At 46.6% G+C, this 19,651-nt stretch overlaps 1 protein-coding gene across 3 annotated transcripts in view; it reads left to right on the forward strand.

The window, feature by feature from the left end:
• blnk (B cell linker) overlaps positions 1-19,651 on the forward strand; it is a 220,857-nt gene that overhangs the window by 54,288 nt on the left and 146,918 nt on the right. The window contains exon 1 of one of the 3 annotated variants that reach the window (XM_078412880.1): positions 2,928-3,068. The exons of the other annotated variants lie outside the window; for them this stretch is intronic. Within the exon in view, the coding sequence (XP_078269006.1) occupies positions 3,055-3,068 (14 nt within the window). The 5' untranslated portion in view covers positions 2,928-3,054. Of the gene's footprint in view, positions 1-2,927; positions 3,069-19,651 lie in introns of those variants that run through there. 3 annotated transcript variants of the gene reach the window in all.

The raw sequence follows: 19,651 nt of genomic DNA on the forward strand, positions 1-19,651 counted from the left end.
TTCTGGACTCCCCCAACATTGGGAACATGTTATCTGCCTCTAATGTGTCCAATCCCCTAATTATCTTATATGTTTCAATAAGATCCCCCCTCATCCTGTACGTCTTTGGAGTGTGGGAGGAAACCGAAGATCTCGGAGAAAACCCACGCAGGTCACGGGGAGAACGTACAAACTCCTTACAGTGCAGCACCCGTAGTCAGGATCGAACCTGAGTCTCCGGCGCTGCATTCGCTGTAAAGCAGCAACTCTACCACTGCACTGGACAATGAAATTAAAAATGTGGACCATGAAATTAAAATGTAACGGGAACCTGAATCCTATTCGTCCACCACATCCTGAACTATGATGGTATTGCTTTCACTTGTTTGAGTAGACGTTTAGCTGGGCTTGTGTTTGACTTATAGAGATCCTCCTGCCTGATCTTCAGTTTCACTGATTTCACAATTCTCATGCCACTTTCTAAGGAAAGCAAACAATGCCTTCAAGTAAAAAAAATACTCAAAGCACTTTGAGTCGAGGAGCATTCCAGCGAAAGAAACAGGGTGAACATTGCAGGCAATAAACTTCCATGTGTAAAAGCTCATGTAGGCTGAAAGTTTAAGACCGTTTCACTTCTCAGAAGCATGAATTTAAGAGAGAGTTAGATAGAGCTCTAGGGCCTAGTGGAATCGAGGGATATGGGGTGAAGGCAGGCATGGGTTACTGATTGTGGATGATCAGCCATGATCACAATGAATAGCGGTACTGGCTCGAAGGGCCGAATGGCCTCCTCCCGCACCTATTTTCTATGTTTCTCTATGTTTTCTATGTTTAAGCTGCGTGGTCAGCTAAATGCAGCGCTGGGTTTTTTTTCCCCTTGTTTCTAATTTCATGAGACTTTTCTTTCGCACAGTCCGCCTATTCTTTCATAATTTCTTGATTTCATCATTGTTGGCCAAGCAAAGACGCAGTTACGATTCAAGCACAACGTGATAACTCATTGGTTACTGGGGGACTATCGGTGACCATCACTCAGTGTTGTTCTGTGTCAACTTTGAGCTGCTTCGGACCGGAATAAAAAGGATGAGTTGCAACGGACAAGGGTGACCTCCGGCATTTGTGCTTCCGAACGTTGAACATTTCTGAGCCTGTTCTACCAGCGTATCAGCGGCAGAGTAAAACATCATCTGGACACCTTTAGTTTTGCAACAGATACTGTTAGAACAAGTGATACTACTAGGAAGGTATCAGGATTGTCACCTGTATATTGGACACTCACGGCAGGCTGGAAAGAGAAAGAGAAGGGAGATTTGCCCATTTACTGTAACTCAGTGGATCAGACAGCATCTCTGGAGAAAAGGAATAGGTGACAATAGACAATAGACAATAGGTGCAGGAATAGGCCATTTGGCCCTTCGAGCCAACACCACCATTCAATGTGATCATGGCTGATCAATCTCAATCAGTACCCCGTTCCTGCCTTCTCCCCATACCCCCTGACTCTGCTATCCTTAAGAGCTCTATCGAGCTCTCCCTTGAATGCATTCAGAGAATTGGCCCCCACTGCCTTCTGAGGCAGATGTTTCGGGTCAGGACCTTTCTTGTGTCTACCTTCCGATTTAACCAGCATCTGCAGTTCCTTCCTGCACATTTACTGTATTGTGAGTGGCTGATGTAAGGAATCTGTCCTCTCCAACGGTGGCCCCAAATCCACACGGAGCCATGAGATTTGAGAATGCCAGTGAGTGGAAATACTTCAATCAATCAATAGTCGTTTATTTGTTACATACACATAAATGTGTAGTAAAATGAAACATTACCCACAGTTGAACAATAAGACCAATAAGATTAATCAATAAAAATGCAATAACACATACAATCACAACTAACACCAAACAAAAAGAAACATCCATCACAGTGAGTCTCCTCCAGTCCCTCCTCACTGTGATGGAAGGCCAGAATGTCTTTTTCTCTTCCCTGCCGTCTTGTCCCGCGGTCAGGCTGTTGGAGTTGCCACGTCGGGGCGGTCGGGGCTCCCGACATTGAAGCCCCCGCTGGGCGGTGAAAAATAAATAAATAAATAAAAATTAAAATAATAAAAATCCCGCGGCCTATTTCAGGCCGCGCCGGACGGTGAAAGGTCCGCGGCGGGCCGACCCAAGCCCCGCGATTCGGGGCGGGCGAACACGTTGCCGCTGCCGCTGCCGGAGCTCCCGATGTCGGCCCCCATCCAGGGGCCTGCGGGCTTCCGACGTCCACGCGGCCCGCGCCGGAGCCTCCGGAGACGAGTCGCAGCCGTTCCCGCAGCATTCGCAGGCAGCCAGCGCCGCAGGTGGTGAGTCCGGACCGCGGGCTCTGCGAACCAGAGACCCAGGTGGTCCCAGGTGCATGGCCGGTGGTAGGCCGCAACGGGAACGGAGACACGGCACAGAACAAAGGTCGCGTCTCCGTTCTGGAGAGAGAATGTTACAGTTACAGTTCCCGTTCCCTCCCCCCCACCCCCCCCCCCCCAAAAACATAACATACAACACTACATCATATTAACACTACAATTGAGACAAAAACAACAAAAAACACAAAAGACAGACGGACTGCAGGCAAGCATTTCGTGGAAAAAGCCAGGTTTACAAGGTAGCCACCCAGATTCTGCCACCTGCATCCTGAATTTTAATGCAGTGAACTTTAAATGTGTTCCAAATAGGGGAAAAGTCACAGACAACGTCACCGTGAGACTGCCTTGAACATTCTCTTAATGCCACACCTATAATTATTATCAACTTAAATCAGGCTTCACCTGCAATCATTAACAGGAAGTTTCAGGCTGCAGCATAATCAACAGAGCACGAGTACTGCTGTGGTTTCAACGTTGGAAGAAAGTGTAAACAATTTGATTCCACTCCGTTTTCTTTGAAATAATACTGAATGCATGTCCTGGGAGATGCATAACTAAAACCTATTCAAACTTCCTTCTACTGGCTTTCCACAAACGTTTTTATTTTGTCTGACAACCTGCACAAAAAATCCAGAAGCTACCGAGTGTTATCAGCAAATATTCAAATAGCTATCAGCTAAAGGATGAAGAGTGTGAGGTATGCATTATTTATCTGATTATTATTTTATTTTTTTTGCGTGTTGAGCAAGTTGATGACATTAATGAAGCAACGCAGTGAGTTCTGATTACCATTACAATTTGTTACCCGTGAACTTGTTACAATCTGTATCATTTTAGAGTGATAATCTCAAAGTGAAGACTACATAATCCTTAAGGGCCTGTCCCAGTTCGGCGATATTTAAGGCGACTGCCGGAGACTAGGCTGTTCGTCACACGTTCGCCAGTGTGTCGCGGGCATGGTCATGAGTAGTCGCCAATGAGTCGTAGCTGTTCTTGGGTTGCCGCGGAAATTTTATTCTGTTCGAAGTTTTTCGGTGACAGCTGGCTTGACGCCAATGATCGTAGCTTGTCGTATCCTGTCATGGGCGCTGTCGTAGGTTGTTGCCAGGTGAATTTGGTTGTTGCCAGGTGAATTTGGTTGTCACCAGGTGAATTTGGTTGTCGCCGGTGCTGATCCACCTTTTATAAGAAATTTGTTTGTTTGAATAAAGTAAATTTTGGACATTTTGACCAAAGATTGATGTTTGAAGTTATTGTATTTCAGAGTAGTTTCTCGTGGGATCTCTTTCAAATATTTTAATTACATTTATTTTGACCAATAAAACAAAATAAAACAAAATAATACAAAATCAAATAATTTAATTTCAGATGCTGGTTAAACCGAAGACAGACACAAAAAAAAGCTGTAGTCAGGCAGCGGGTCAGGCAGCATCTCTGGAGAAAAGCAATAGGTGACTTTTGAAGAAGGGTCTTGACCTGAAACGTTATTGATTCCTTTTCTCCAGAGATGCTGCCTGGCGCGTTGAACTACTCTAGCTTTTGTGTCTGTCTCAGGTGTGTAGGTTAATTGGCTTCAGTAACATTGTAAATTGTCCCTAGTATGTAGGATAGTGCTAGTGTATGGGATGATCGCTGGTCGGCGTGGACTCTGTGAGCCGAAGGGTCTGTTTCCAAGCTGTATCTCTGAAGTCTACTTGTCCCAAAATTACCACTTTGCGTAAAGCGGGAAATCTCCATTCTTTCATGAGTCAGGAAAGTATCGGGAATGAGCACCTTGTGTGGATCGACGTTGCTGTCGAATAGTTTTTTCTCATGTGTGTTTGTCATGCAAAGCGGCCGAGCAGAGCACGGCAGTCACTTGTGCAGGTGTGTAATGGTCGATTCTAGAACATCTTGGCATATATCCGCCCTCGGGAAATGAAACACAGACATGCTGCATCTGAGTGATAATTCTATCCGCCCACAATTGTCAAATGGATGAATATTGTGTGAAATTTCTCCTACAATCCTCGTGCCTTTGTTGTGAGATAGATATACTGACCGGTACCATTTTGTTATCGTGGGTCGCCGGTTGTCGTAGCTTGCCGTCGCCTAGGTGGTAGGTTGCCGTTGCTTGTCGTAGGCATTGTCGTGGTCATTGTCGTAGACATTGTCGTAGGGTTTTTTTTTTAAATCTAAAGTTTTTCGGCGATCTGCTACGACTTTGACAGTCGCCGGCAGTCGCCTTAAAAATCGCCAAAGTGGAACAGGCCCTTAATTCTAAACAGCGTGGATTTGGAATGGAATGGAATACTTTATTTAGATTACTTTAGAATACTTTGATTAGTACAGGTGTTAGAGGTTACGGGGAGAAGGCAGAAAAATGGGGTTAGGAGGGGGAGAGAGATCAGCCATGATTGAATGGCAGAGTAGACGATGGGCCGATGGGCCGAATGGCCTAATTCAAATTTTCATCCCAATGGATTCGGTTGGGAGATCCTGATAGCTACTATTTTGTATTTTGTGTAATTATGAATGAATGAAAATGTGCTCTTTTTGAAGGCATATCTTGTAATTCAGAAAATAGTGCCAAAGGTATCTGGACAGATTTCTTCTTTGAATTATGAAGCATGAATGTCTTTTATTAAGATATTTAATGGTTTAAAAATTCACTCATTCCAGCTGCCTGGTGAGGGAGTTTGATATTTTCCAGTAGTTCTTGGTCACTCCTGCAAATTAGACGCGACACATTTCAGAAAATTATGAGCTCGATTTCTTGAAGTGTAAAACTACGGATGTTAGATATATGGAAAAAACCCCATTAAAATGCTGAATGTAACATTGTCAGAGGAGATAAATGTAGATGATATTTTAGATGCATGACCCTTTTATCCTAACTGGGAAATATTATTAATGCTATGCATTAAGTTGCAGAGAAACTGACAAGGCGCAGAAGGAACAAATAGAAATGAAAGGGGAGAGACCAGGAGAATGAAGGACATAATTAGAGGTGATAGTTTCATTTAGTTTAGTTTAGTTTAGAGATACAGCATGGAAACAGGCCATTTGCCCCACCGGGTCCACGCCGACCAGCGATCCCCACACATTAACACTATCCTACACCCACTAGGGACATTTTTTACATTTACCGAGCCAATTAACCTACAAGCCTGTACGTCTTTGGAGTGTGGGAGGAAACCGAAGATCTCGGAGAAAACTCACGCAAATCACGGGGAGAACGTACCAACTGGGTAGGGAAAGCCCCTCGTAGTCGGGATTGAACCCGGGTCTCCAGCGCTGCTTTCACTGTAAGGCAGCAGCTCTACCGCTGCGCCACCGTGACAACTGAAAGAGTCTGGCAAAGGCTAGTGAATAATGACAGGTATGTTTGGGGGAGGTACAGATAGGAAGGTTGGAAAGAAACCAGGTAATCAGGAGACGGAAAGATGAAATGAGGCACAAGAGTGGAATGGATGATCACTGATTATCTGAAATGTGTTTACCCCCAGAGCTGTATTATGCTCTCTTGTGAGCTGCAGTTTATTAGTTTAGTGAAAGAGCAAAGGCTAAAGATGGTGAGGACACAGTGGTCACGGTGACGCAGCGGTAGAGTTGCTGCCTTACAGCGAATGCAGCGCCGGAGAACCGGGTTCCATCCTGACTATGGGTGCTGTCTGTACGGAGTTTGTACGTTCTCCCCATGACCTGCGTGAGTTTTCTCCGAGATCTTCGATTTCCTCCCGCACTCCAAAGACGTACAGGTTTGTAGGTTAATTGGCTGGGCAAATGTAAAAATTGTCTCTAGTGGGTGTAGGATGGTGTTAATGTGCGGGGATCGCTGGGCGGCGCGGACCTGGTGGGCCGAAGGGCCTGTTTCCGCGCTGTATCTCTAAATCTAAATCTAAAGAAAAAATGTTGGAAATTGAAGAGTGGCGAGGAATTCTCTTCGGAAAGTTGAAAGAATTTTGAAATCTCAGTGAAACATTATTTCCACATCTCTCCCCTGACAAAGTCTTCATAATGTGAAATGGTAAATATCTGGTAGTACCAACGCTATGACAGATGACCTGTTCAATGTGGATCTAAGTGGGGTGTAAAGCAAGGACCGGGGGATCCTTTCTGCAATGTGACTGATGTGAGATGTGAGAAAATGGAGCATGTATTGGTGGGAGTTCTTTCTACTATGAACGAGGGGAAATAGGTAAAGAAAAATGAAGTGCTGTCGGGAGTATTGAAACCTGGATACCATTGAATATTGCAGGGAGTGACACCAGGGGGCGCCGCACGATGGCTGTCTCGCCCACAGTCTGTCTGTCCTTTTCGAACATTTTTTGTTATTTCTGGTAAGTTTTAAAAGTATATGTTAATGTTCTCTGGTTTGTTTTATGTGGGGGGTGAGGGAGGGGGTCGGGGGAAACTTTTTTTCAATCTCTTACCTTGCCGGAGATGCGATTGTTTTCCGGATCGTATCTCCGGTCGCTCTGCGGCCTAACATCATGGAGCTGGAGGCCTTGCTCAGGACTGACTTTGAGCCCCACCTCGGGGCGTGGACTTACCATCGGAGCCGATTCCTTTCCTGGGATCGACGCTCCAACCGCGGCCTGCGGACTTTAACATCAAGTGGCTCGCAGTCTCGGGTTCAGACTGACGTCGGGAAACTCCAAAAGCCGAACGACATTCGACTAGCCCCGACCCGGGGTAGATCGCTCGGCACGGGGGAGCTGAGATTCCCCCCCGATGCAGGAGCTTGATCACCCCGACAAGGAAGGCCCGCCGCCGGCTACGGGAGTCAAGATCGTCCCGTCAACGGAAGGCTCGAGGCCCCCGACCGCTGGAGGACAAAGAAGGGGAGAGATTGAACTTTTTTTCGCCTTCCATCACAGTGAGGAATGTGGAGGAGTCACTGTGGGGGATGTTCATGTTAAATTGTAGTTTGTTTGTCCTGTTGCGTTTTATTGGTATGACTGTGTGGCAAATGAAACTCCTCGTATGTTGCTAAACATACTTGCCTAATACAGTATGATTATGATTATGATGATCATGATTGAATGTGGATCTAAGTGGGGTGTAAAGCAAGGACCAGGGGGATCCTTTCTGCAATGTGACTGATGTGAGATGTGAGAAAATGGAGCACGTATTGGTGGGAGTCGGTTCTACTGTGATAGAGGGGAAAGAGGTAAAGAAAAATGAAGTGCTGTCGGTACGGGGATCGCTGGGCGGCACGGACTTGGAGGGCCGAAAAGGCCTGTTTCCGGCTGTATATATATGATATGATGATATGATATGATGATATGATAAATCGGGCTTCTACAATAAATGTGTTACCCAAAATCGGCTGCAAATGGATAGAAATGCCAGAAGCGGGCACAGTAAAGGCCCTGTCCCAGTTCGGTGATTCTTTAGGCGACTACAGGTGACTAGGCTGTTGCCGCTCGGTCGCCGGGGTGTCGTGGGCACGATCGTGAGTCGTCTCCAAAGAGTCGTAGCGTTTTTCTGGTCGCCGCTGGATTTTGTGAAGGCTTGAAAATTTTCGGCGACTGTTGGTTTGATGCCAATGATCACAGCTTGACGTCTCCTGACGGGGGCGCTGTCGTAGGTTGTCACCGGGTGAAGTAGGTTGATGCAGGAAACATGTTCCCAATGTGCAGGAAACATGTTCCCAATGTGCAGGAAACATGTTTCCAATGTTGGGGGAGTCCAGAACAAGGGGCCGCAGTTTAAGAATAAGGGGTAGGCCATTTAGAAGTGAGATGAGGAAAAACTTTTTCAGTCAGAGGGTGGTGAATCTGTGGAATTCTCTGCCTCAGAAGGCAGTGGAGGCCAATTCTCTGAATGCATTCAAGAGAGAGCTAGATAGAGCTCTTAAGGATAGCGGAGTCAGGGGGTATGGGGAGAAGGCAGGAACGGGGTACTGATTGAGAATGATCAGCCGAGATCACATTGCATGGCGGTGCTGGCTCGAAGGGCCGAATGGCCTCCTCCTGCACCTATTGTCTATTGTCTATTGTTGTCGCCGGTGCTGACTTCAGCGAATTCCAAGTGTGGACTTGATCTGATCACCCATCTGTGTAATGTGTCCATAAATGATGTTAGGTTTTGTATGTTTTTGCATTTGTATTCTCTTTAAAGTTTGAATTTTAAAGTTTGAAGTTTATTGAAATTTATTGGTTTATTACAATATTTTTGTATGCACTGTTGCATTTTCTTATCAACCTTTAAAAAAAAAATTTGTTCGTATATCAATAAAGGAAATTCTTGACATTTTGACAGAAAATTGATGTGTGAAGTTATTGTATTTCAGAGTAGTTTCTCATGGCATCACTTTCAAATAGTCATGATGCAGAATGATTGGAAACCCGACCGAACACCCCCTTTTATAGGGAAAATGGGTGAAACGTGAATTGTCTTCAGTTGGTCTTCAGTCTTCAGGGTCGTAGCTTGTCGTAGCTTGTCGCGGGTGGACGTAGGTTGACTTCGGTTGTCGGAGGTTGTAGCCTCTGTGGTGGTAGGTTGCCGTAGGTGCGGTCATAGGTGGACGTTCTACTTGCGACCATTGGGTCGCCGGTTGTCGGTAGCTTGCCCTAGGTTGACGTCGACTAGGTGGTAGGTTGTTGCAGCTTGTCGTAGACATTGTCGTGGGGGGGTCCAGTCGCCGGTTTTTCGGTGACCTGCTACGACTATGACAGTCGCCGGCAGTCGCCTTAAAATACGCCCCTAACTGGGACAGGGCCTTAAGGGTTCCCACTTGATCTTTTGGAATAGGGATGGCTCTGATCTCTTCTAAATACCGTGGCCATTGAATGAGAGGAAATAATTGCTCATGGTTACGATGTTTAGTTTAATTTAGTTTATTGTCACATGTACGAGGTACAGTGAAAGGTTTTGTTGCGTGCTCACCAGTCAGCAGAAAGACAATACATGGTTTCAATTGATCCATTTAGAGTGTACAGATGCATGATAAGGGAATATCGTTTAGTGCAAGGTAAAGCCAGCAAAGTCCGATCTAGGATAGTCTGAGGGTCACCAATGAGGTAGATAGTAGTTCAGCACAGCTCTCTGGTTGTGGTAGGATGATTCAGTTGCCTGATAACAGCTGGGAAGAAACTGTCCCTGAATCTGGAGGTGTGCGTTTTCACACCTGTACCTTTTGCCCGATGGGGAGAGGGGAGAAGAGGGAGGGGCCGGGGTGTGACTCGTCCTTGATTATGCTGCTGGCTTTGCCGAGGCACCGTGAGGTATAAATGGAGTCAGTGGACGGGAGGTTGGTTTGTGTGATGGTCTAGGCAGCAACCACAATTTGCTGCAATATCTTGCGGTCTTGGATGGAGCTGTTCCAAAACCAAGCTGTGATGCATCCCGATGAAATGCTTTCTATGCTGCATCTGTAGACATTAGTGAGAGTTGTTGGGTACACACCAGACTCTCTAAGCCTTCTAAGGAAGTAGAGGCGTTGGTGTGCTTTCATGGTGTTGCTTCAATATGGGTGGTCCAGGAGAGGTTGTTGGTGATATTGACTCCTAGGAATTTGAAGTTTTCAACCATCTCTACTGCGGTACCATCAGTGCAAACTGGGGTATGTGTACCCCACAAACTGGGGTATGTGTACCCCACAAACTGGGGTATGTGTACCCCACAAATTGGGGTATGTGTACCCCACAAATTGGGGTATGTGTACCACACAAACTGGGGTACGTGTACCCCACAAACTGGGGTGTGTGTACCCCACAAACTGGGGCGTGTGTACCGCCCAAACCGGGGTACGTGTACCGCATTGCTTCCTGAAGTCGATCACCATCTCCTTTGTCTTGCTGACATTGGGAGAAAGGTTGTTGCCTCGACACCTGGACACGAGGCTCTCAGTCTCCTTCCTGCACTCCGTCTCATCACTACTTGATATCTGGCCCACAATGGCGGTGTCCTCTGCAAATTTGAAAATGGAATTAGATGTGTACATGGCTGCACAGTCGTGGGTGTACAAGGATTAAAGATAGGGACCGAGAATGCATCCTTGCAGAGTACCCGTGTTGAGGTTGTTTACAACAATAGCTGTTCTTCCAGCAATAATCAAACAAAATATAACCATTGGACCACGCCTGGGTGCTGGACTGGGGATTGCAATATTGGGCATAGGGTAGGGTTGCCAACTATCTCACTCCCAAATACGGGACAAGGCGGCGTCACCGCCCCGCGCCCCACATGATCTACCCAGCCAGCGGCCATGTGCTCCCGCTCCACCAATGGTGACCGCCCGGGCCGGGAGGCGGGTTGCTACGCAACCTCTGTCAGACGAACGCACTCGGCCCCGCTCCCCGAACACACTCTGTTAGCCTACAGCGGCCCGCGGGCCTAACACTGGACAAGGGTGGTCCCTTACAGGACAAACCAATTTAGCCCAAAATATGGGATGTCCCAGCTAATACGGGACAGTTGGCAACCCTAGCATTGGGGGGAAAAGATATAAATACAAACCAGTATTATGTTTCTGCTTTTTGGTTCTCTGCTTCAATAGAGCATGGAGTACCTCATTGTACTGATTGATACTCAATGGAGACTGACAGTTTAAGTGGTAAAACTCACCAACTTCCAGTGTTATTAAGAAGCAGGAGAATGGGTAGTTCATCTTCATTTATTGCAGCTTAATTAAAATTAAACCTAAGCTGTAAGAATACAGATGTCACAATGCAAGGGTAAAAAAATCCAATCTAAAATGACCTTGCAGTACAGGCCGAAAGAAAAACTTTTGAGTATAATTTCCATGGGGGTTTCCAGCAATTCTGCCTTAATTCTAACAGAAAAGCAACAAAAAAAAAATCAAAGATATGGAGGTCTTTAACCTGGGGATTCTGTTGATGTCTTACTGAAGTTAAGGTCGCTGTTATGAACTTCAGAAACACCACCATCCCCCACTCACCCTGAACTCCCCCAGCTGTATTTTTGCTTTGGTGACAAGGCTGGAAGGCACAATTGTTTATGCATTGGCCACAGTTACTCGAAACAATATATAGTTGAGCACACTAACAGTGTCATACTTCTCATTTCAGTTAAGAGTCAATTGAGGAATAGATCAGGTAGATGCACAGATTCCCATGCCCAGAGTAGGTTAATCAAGGACTAAAGGACATAGGTTTAAGGTGATTTAATAGGAATCCGAGGGGTAACTTTTTCACACAAAGGGTGGTGGGTGTATGGAGCACGCTGCCAGAGGAGGTAGTTGAGGCAGGGACTATCCCAACATTTTAGAAACAGTTAGAAAGATACATGAATAGGACAGGTTTGGAGTGGTGGGCAGGTAGGACTAGTGTCGCCGGTGTGGGCAAGTTGGGCCATTGGGCCTGTTTCCACGCTGTATCACTCTGACTCTATGACTATGACTCTCTTTCCAATGGAGGAAAAGAAGGTTAAATGGAGTTTATGGAATCTAATATTTGAATAATAAAAACAGGTCTAATTTTGTCAGTAAAATTGTTACACTGAGTTCAATTAGAGTACAAGGGTATCCAAGTCAAAGAATGTGTACAGCTAACACAAGGAAAAACTGTTGCATGTAAAGAGAAAGGGTGTAGCATGATAAACATGTACGTGGAATTACATGTTTTGAATACAATAAAAGTTGGGTTAATACAATCACGTTTGGTATAATGTAGCTGTTTCTCATGCATGAAAAGATTGGTTTAGTTCCAGGGAGGAACTACAAATTATCACATGTTTTGGAGAATGGTGTGTGACTGCTTGTATGTTTAATTTTCATCCACAGTATAGCTTGAACATTTAGGGGGGCATATAACATAATCTACAGGGCTGTAGTGTGCAGCCAGGACTACCGTAAAGATATCCAATCCTCTGCCAAATCTATGACAGATATCTGGAACGGAAGATAATTACTGTGAAACAATATCCTTAATTTTCTGCATGGTGCTAAGGTTAGGCCAAATTGTTTGGAGATACAATTTCAAGAAGAAATAGTCCCGCGCACGCGCATGCGTGTACTTTATTAAGACATTCCCAATATTAGCATACATTACATTAGCATATATCACAACATTCCCCCCTTTTTTCAAAAGTGAAAAACTGTCAGATAAACAGCGAATGTTGTAAAAAAAAAAAATCCCATTACAATAACAATTATGAACTTCAAAATTATGAACTATCAAAAATACAAACTGACGATCAAAAACATGTCAACTGACACCGACAAATCAATATGCAACAAAGTCTCTGAGATGCTTTGGCATCCGCGCAGTTCGCCCTGAGCGGGTTGTCACCAGTTACTTATCACTTTACTTATAACTTGTCCTTTATCCACGTCCTTTTTTCCTGCTTGCCCTGTTGATGTTTTTTCTTCTGTGGATGATTTTCTTTCAGTATTAGCCGGCTGTTGCTCCAACACCTGCATCGCGCTAGGAGCGGTAGTAGACGTGCCCCGGTCATTGACGTTACTGCCTTGCTTCGCGTGTTGACTGTGGTAGTAGACCCTCCGGTCGTTGACGTTACTGCCTTGCTTCGCGCGTTGACTTGCGGTTAGCTCGTCTGGCGGGTTCTCGCTGGTCTTGCGGAGATGTACCCGGTTGCTTCAGTAGATGCCAGACGGGGTTTGAACCGCTTATGATCGCTCGTCAAGCTGGCGTGTAACGACGGCTTTCTCCCAACCCTTCTTTCCTTGTACGAGGGGCTGCATCCGCACTGTCTCCCCTTCGTGAAGCGGGAAAGGTCTTTTGCTGACCTGTTGTAATTGCAGGCTGTTGCTGCACGCGTTGCTTCATGCGTTCACGTTCCTGCACGACTCTAGGTTGGAGTAAGCTTGCGGTCACGGGCAGAAGTGTTCGTGTGCGGCCATTCGTCAGGCGTTGAGCGGCACTTGTGCTCAGCCCTTGCGGAGGTGTATTGCAATGATCCAACACCACTAGGTATGGGTCCGATCGTGATTCCTTGCTCTGTCATGATCCACTTGGCTGTCTTGACGACAGACTCTGGCTTTGCTATTGCCGGGACTGCTGCACAGGTGCCCAAACCCCCACGCTCTCGCCCACTGGCGGAATGCCATCCACTTGAATTGCGGTCCATTGTCACTCACAACTTACGTCAGCTGCCGTACCTCGTGAGGTGAGCTTTCAGCTTGCGGATTACGGTAGGACTGCCCGTGTCTTTCAGCCGGTCTACCTCGACTGTGACTAGATAGTCCTTCCCGTCCCACGAGAAGAGATCTGTGCCGACTTTCTCCCATAGCCTCACAAAATGCTGGAGTAACTCAGCGGGTCAGGCAGCATCTCAGGAGAGAAGGAATGGGTGACGTTTCGGGTCGAGACCTTTCTTCAGACTGATGTCAGGGGGGGCGGGACAAAGAAAGGATGCAGTTGGAGACAGGAAGACAGTGGGAGAACTTGGAAGTGGGAGGGGAAGAGAGGGACAGAGGAACAATCTAAAGTTAGAGAAGTCAATGTTCATACCGCTGGGCTGCAAGCTGCCAAAGCGAAATATGAAGTGCTGTTCCTCCAATTTGCGGTGGGCCTCACTATGGCACTGGAGGAGGCCCATGACAGAAAGGTCAGATTGGGAGTGGGAGGGGGAGTTGAAGTGCTGAGCCACCGGGAGCTCAGATTGGTTAAGGCGGACTGAGGGAAGGTGTTGAGCGAAACGATCGCCGAGCCTGCGCTTGGTCTCGCCGATGTAGAGAAGTTAACATCTGGAACAGTGGATACAATAGATGAGGTTGGAGGAGGTGCAGGTGAACCTCTGCCTCACCTGGAAAGACTGTTTGGGTCCTTGGATGGAGTCGAGGGGGGAGGTAAAGGGACAGGTGGAGTGCATGGGGCACTTCTAAGGACCTTCTACAACACTGTGGTGGCATCAGCCATTTTCTATGGAGTGGTCTGCTGGAGCAGCAGCATCTCAGCAGTGGAGGGGAAGAGATTTGACAAGCTGGTCAGGAAGGCCAGCTCTGTCCTGGGTTGCCCCCTCAACTCAGTGCAGGCGGTGGGGGAGAGGAGGATGATGGCAAAGATAACATCGCTGCTGGACAACGACTCCCACCCCATGCAGGACACTGTCACTACACTGAGTAGCTCCTTCAGTGACAGACTCCTTCACCCCAAGTGTGTGAAGGAGAGATATAGGTCCTTCCTTCCCGCTGCTGTGAGACTGCACAACCAGCACTGCTCCCAGCAGACCAGTCAACACACCAGTGAACAGTAACAGTAAAACAAAACACAGTAAATGATGACAATTATCCTTATCTTTTTTTAAATTTATAATGAATGTCTCTTGCTATCCACTTTGCTGCTGTAACATTAAATCAAAAATATTTATTCAAATATTAAGATAGACACAACTTGCTGGAGTAACTCAGTGGGACAGGCAGCATCTCTGGAGAGAAGGAATGGGTGAGCTTTCAGTACTTAAGGATAAGGGGGAAGTCTTTTAGGACCGAGATGAGAAAACAAGAGTATATATGTTTGTAACAGTGATTTTGGCTGATTTCGGCAAAACGGTGAACCGTAGCGCCACAATTTTTGCACCGCCTAATCACACCGCTGGACGCTTGCCGAAAATGATTTTTTTTAATTTAATTCGGTCGTATATTTTTTAAGTTACAGAGGTTTAAAAGTCCAAAAAAAATTCTCTCAGTTATTTCGGCTGATTTCGGCAAAAACGGTGAACCATAGCGCCACAATTTTTGCACCGCCTTAATCACCACGCTGAACGCCGTTTTTCCCATGGCCTTCAGCGTGTGACATCAAAATGCCCATGCACCCCCCTCCTACTGATTTATTGAAGGCTTTCAGCGTGGCGCTGCTGTGCGTCTGTGCTCCTCTCTCCCCTTGCTTCTCTCCTCTCTCCCACACCCGGGAGATCCTCTCCCCGCTATCCCCACCCCCCCCCCCCCGGACCTTTGCTCCCCCGCCCCCCCCCCCCCCCCAGGACCTTTCACTGATGCGCACCCCTGCCCCCCATCCCCCCCCCCCCGGACCTTTCACTAATGCACTCCCCCGCCCCCCCCGGACCTTTCACTGATGCGCTCCCCGCCCCCCTCCCCCCCCGGACCTGTTGGTGCTGGGGGCAAGAGAGAGTAGGGGAAAGGGGTGTGCTGGGGAAAGGGGGGGTGGGGGAGAGTAAGAGTGTGTCTGGGGGAGAGAGAATGGTGGCGGGGTCTGAGAATGGGGACTGGGGAGGAGGACAACAGGGGTCATCCGGAGGGGGATTGGTGGTGGGGGAAATAGGGGTACTGGGAAAAGGGGAGGTCGTGGGGAAAGGGGGGGTGTGGGGAGAGTACGATTGGGGTTGGGGGAGGAAAGAATGGGGGGTGTGGGAATGGGCCCAACGGGCCCTCTTCGCTAGTCTTCTACTAAAAGTTAAAGTTTGCTGATACCATCGAAAATCCATGAGGATTTGTGGGAGTTGTTTTTACGACCAATCCTGTTGTGCATTCCAAATCACATAACGCTAAACATTTTTGTGTTTGGTCCTTCAAGCTGATACTGGTACCATACACTTTTTGGATTAGTTGAGCAAATAGATGGAGAGAATACTTCACCTTTGTTAGACACAAAAAGCTGGAGTAACTCAGCGGGTCAGACAACAAGATGAGAGGAGATCTTATCGAAACATATAAGATTATTAAGGGGTTGGACACATTAGAGGCAGGAAACATGTTCCCAATGTTGGGGGAGTCCAGAACAAGGGGCCACAGTTTAAGAATAAGGGGTAGGCCATTTAGAACTGAGATGAGGAAAAACTTTTTCAGTCAGAGAGTTGTGAATCTGTGGAATTCTCTGCCTTAGAAGGCAGTGGAGGCCAATTCTCTGAATGCATTCAAGAGAGAGCTAGATAGAGCTCTTAAGGATAGCGGAGTCAGGGGGTATGGGGAGAAGGCAGGAACGGGGTACTGATTGAGAATGATCAGCCATGATCACATTGAATGGCAGTGCTGGCTCGAAGGGCCGAATGGCCTCCTCCTGCACCTATTGTCTATTGTCTATTGTCTATCTCTGGAGAAAAGGAATAGGTGACGTTCGAGTCTTGACCTGAATCGTCACCTGTTCTTTTCCTCCAGAGATGCTGCCTGACCCGCTGAGTTACTCCAGTTTTCTGTGTCTATCCTTAATTTAAACCAGCATCTGCAGTTCCCCCTTACACTTACTTCACTTTTGTAATCCTTTACAATGCAAGACACTGCAGTGAATTAAATGAATGTTTTCCTGCATTTCACAGGAGGGATTGTGTTCACATATCATATCATATCATATCATATCATATATATACAGCGCGGAAACAGGCCTTTTCGGCCCACCAAGTCCGCGCCGCCCAGCGATCCCCGTATATTAACACTATCCTACACCCACTAGGGACAATTTTTACATTTTTACATTTACCCAGCCAATTAACCTACATACTTCCGTTCCAATATTTTAAATGTAATTCTGATTGGATGTGGTCAATTTTATATCAGAGTCTGGAGAATGCTTGCTTTTCATATTAAAATGCAGTGAAGCTCCTCATTCTGCAGCCTCGTACAATGTTTAGGTTGGTGGGTAAATGTAGAGGTTAACTTAAATATGTGTCACAGATAGCATCTGGTGCACACAGCCCATTGCTTCTGTTTACAAAGCTAAAATATTCTTTGTTTCCTGCCTCGCACCTTTTCATAAGGCAAAATCTGGAACAAAGTCTCCAAGTCGGCACGGTAGCGCAGCGGTAGAGTTGCTGCTTTACAGCGAATGCAGCGCCGGAGACACAGGTTCGATCCTGACTACGGGTGCTGCACTGTAAGGAGTTTGTACGTTCTCCCCGTGACCTGCGTGGGTTTTCTCCGAGATCTTCGGTTTCCTCCCGCACTCCAAAGACGTACAGGTATGTAGGTTAATTGGCTGGGTAAATGTAAAAATTGTCCCTAGTGGGTGTAGGATAGTGTTAATGTACGGGGATCACTGGGCGGCACGGACTTGGAGGGCCGAAAAGGCCTGTTTCCGGCTGTAGATATATGATATGATATATGAAGTCATTACGATGAGTCAGCTAATAGAAGCATTCAGTTCACCTGGTTGGTCAGGTTTGCTGCCTTTTCTATATTCAAGATTCCTGCAAACACCAGGTGATGCATGTCTGGAAAATACCGCACTGTCTTGTCAAATCTTCAGCCACTAATAACCAATTCTGTTTTGATTCAATATGTAAATAAATAGACCACAAAAGAACAAAGTGGTAGGATAGCGTGAGCTGTGTTGCACCCAATTTAGAAAATATAGTCATACAGCGTGAAAACAGGCCCTTTGGCCCAATCTGCCCACGCCGACCAATGTCCCATCTGCACTAGTCCCATCTGCCTGCATTTGGCCATATCCCTCTAAACCTATCCTATCCATGTCTCTGTCCAAATGTTATTTAAACTTTATGATGGTACAATCGTGTCTGTATAAATGTTTTTTAAACTTGGACATTACTGTGCAAATGCAACTGTCTTTTGATCATGAACATGCCTGATCACCACATTAGATATGACCTCCTGATCTCCCGGTGGCTCAGCACTTCAACTCCCCCTCCCACTCCCAGTCTGACCTTTCTGTCATGGGCCTCCTCCATTGTCATAGTGAGGCCCAGCGCAAATTGGAGGAACAGCATCTCATATTTCGCTTGGGCAGTTTACACCCCAGCGGTATGAACATTGACTTCTCCAACCTCAGATAGTTCCTCTGTCCCTCTCTTCCCCCTCCCCCTTCCCAGCTCCCCCACTGTCTTCCTGTGTCCTACTACATCCCCTGACATCAGTTTGAAGAAGGGTTTCGACCCAAAACATCACCCATTCGTTCTCTCCCGAGATGCTGCCTGACCCGCTGAGTTACTCCAGCATTTTGTGTCTAACCGCATTAAATAATATCTGCAAGTGTTTTTAACTTTTTCCATTGCCTTGAATTAGTAGTTCAAATGGATTAGAATAATTTACAATAAGTAAAAGTGCAAGAAATCAAAACGTATTTATGTAATATAAATGTATTTCTTGATTAGTATGGATGCCAGGGGTTATGGGGAGAAGGCAGGAGAATGGGGTTAGGAGGGAAAGAAGGCCAAGGTTGAATGGCGGAGTAAACTTAATGGGCCGAATGGCCTAATTCTGCTCCTATCACTTATGACCTAATTAAAAGCATTCAAGCAAATAAAATGAAGGCAAAATATAAACACTAATGTACATTTCAGAGTGCAGGTAGATGATGCCAACCAAATGAACTCACTTACTGAGCCAGCAAGTGGGCACAAAGTGACTCCAGTCCTTCAGCCTACAAGCCTGCGTTTTGCCCCCTTGCCTTGGTAACCAACTCAGCTCTGACATGTTGCAATACATGTGTCAAAGTCAGAGAAGACTGACCCATGAAGGGGGGGGGGGGTGTCACGTTTGGTCCTCCACTGGCAAAAGGTCAATATGTTTCAGGCCTGTGTCCTATTGTGCATGTTACAGAGTGGGGGGGAGGAGCAAAGAGGCTCGGCCTTGAGTGAATGAGGTAAAGGGATTATGTTAGTTTCACTAGCCGAGAATTCCCAGGCTTTTTCCTGCAGCCCATCTTAAATAGAGGCACAGCATCTGCCACCCTCTTTCCTTCTGACACCTCGCCTGTGTTTAATGATGACTCGTATACCTCAGTCCAGGCACCTGCAATTCCTTCTCCAGCTTCCCACAGTGTCCTCAGAGACCTCTGATCAGGGCCCGAGAGACTTGTCTGCCATCATTGGCGTTAGCATATTCTGCACCTCCTCGACCTCAATACCTACTGCCCTACCGTTGTATGGGGCCCTGGTAAGACCACATCTGGAGTATTGTGTACAGTTTTGGTCTCCTAATTTGAGGAAGGACATCCTTGTAATTGAGGCAGTGCAGCGTAGGTTCACGAGATTGATCCCTGGGATGGCGGGACTGACATATGAGGAAAGGTTGAAAAGACTAGGCTTGTATTCACTGGAGTTTAGAAGGATGAGAGGGGATCTTATAGAAACATATAAAATTATAAAAGGACTGGACAAGCTAGATGCAGGAAAAATGTTCCCAATGTTGGGCGAGTCCAGAACCAGGGGACACAGTCTTAGAATAAAGGGGAGGCCATTTAAAACTGAGGTGAGAAGAAACTTTTTCATCCAGAGAGTTGTGAATTTGTGGAATTCTCTGCCACAGAGGGCAGTGGAAGCCAAATCACTGGATGGATTTAAGAGAGAGTTAGATAGAGCTCTAAGGGCTAGTGGAATCAAGGGATATGGGGAGAAGGCAGGCACGGGGTACTGATTGTGGATGATCAGCCATGATCACAATGAATGGCGGTGCTG

This window comes from Rhinoraja longicauda, chromosome 16, assembly GCF_053455715.1.
Source record: "Rhinoraja longicauda isolate Sanriku21f chromosome 16, sRhiLon1.1, whole genome shotgun sequence".
Classification (NCBI taxonomy): Eukaryota; Metazoa; Chordata; class Chondrichthyes; order Rajiformes; family Arhynchobatidae; genus Rhinoraja; species Rhinoraja longicauda.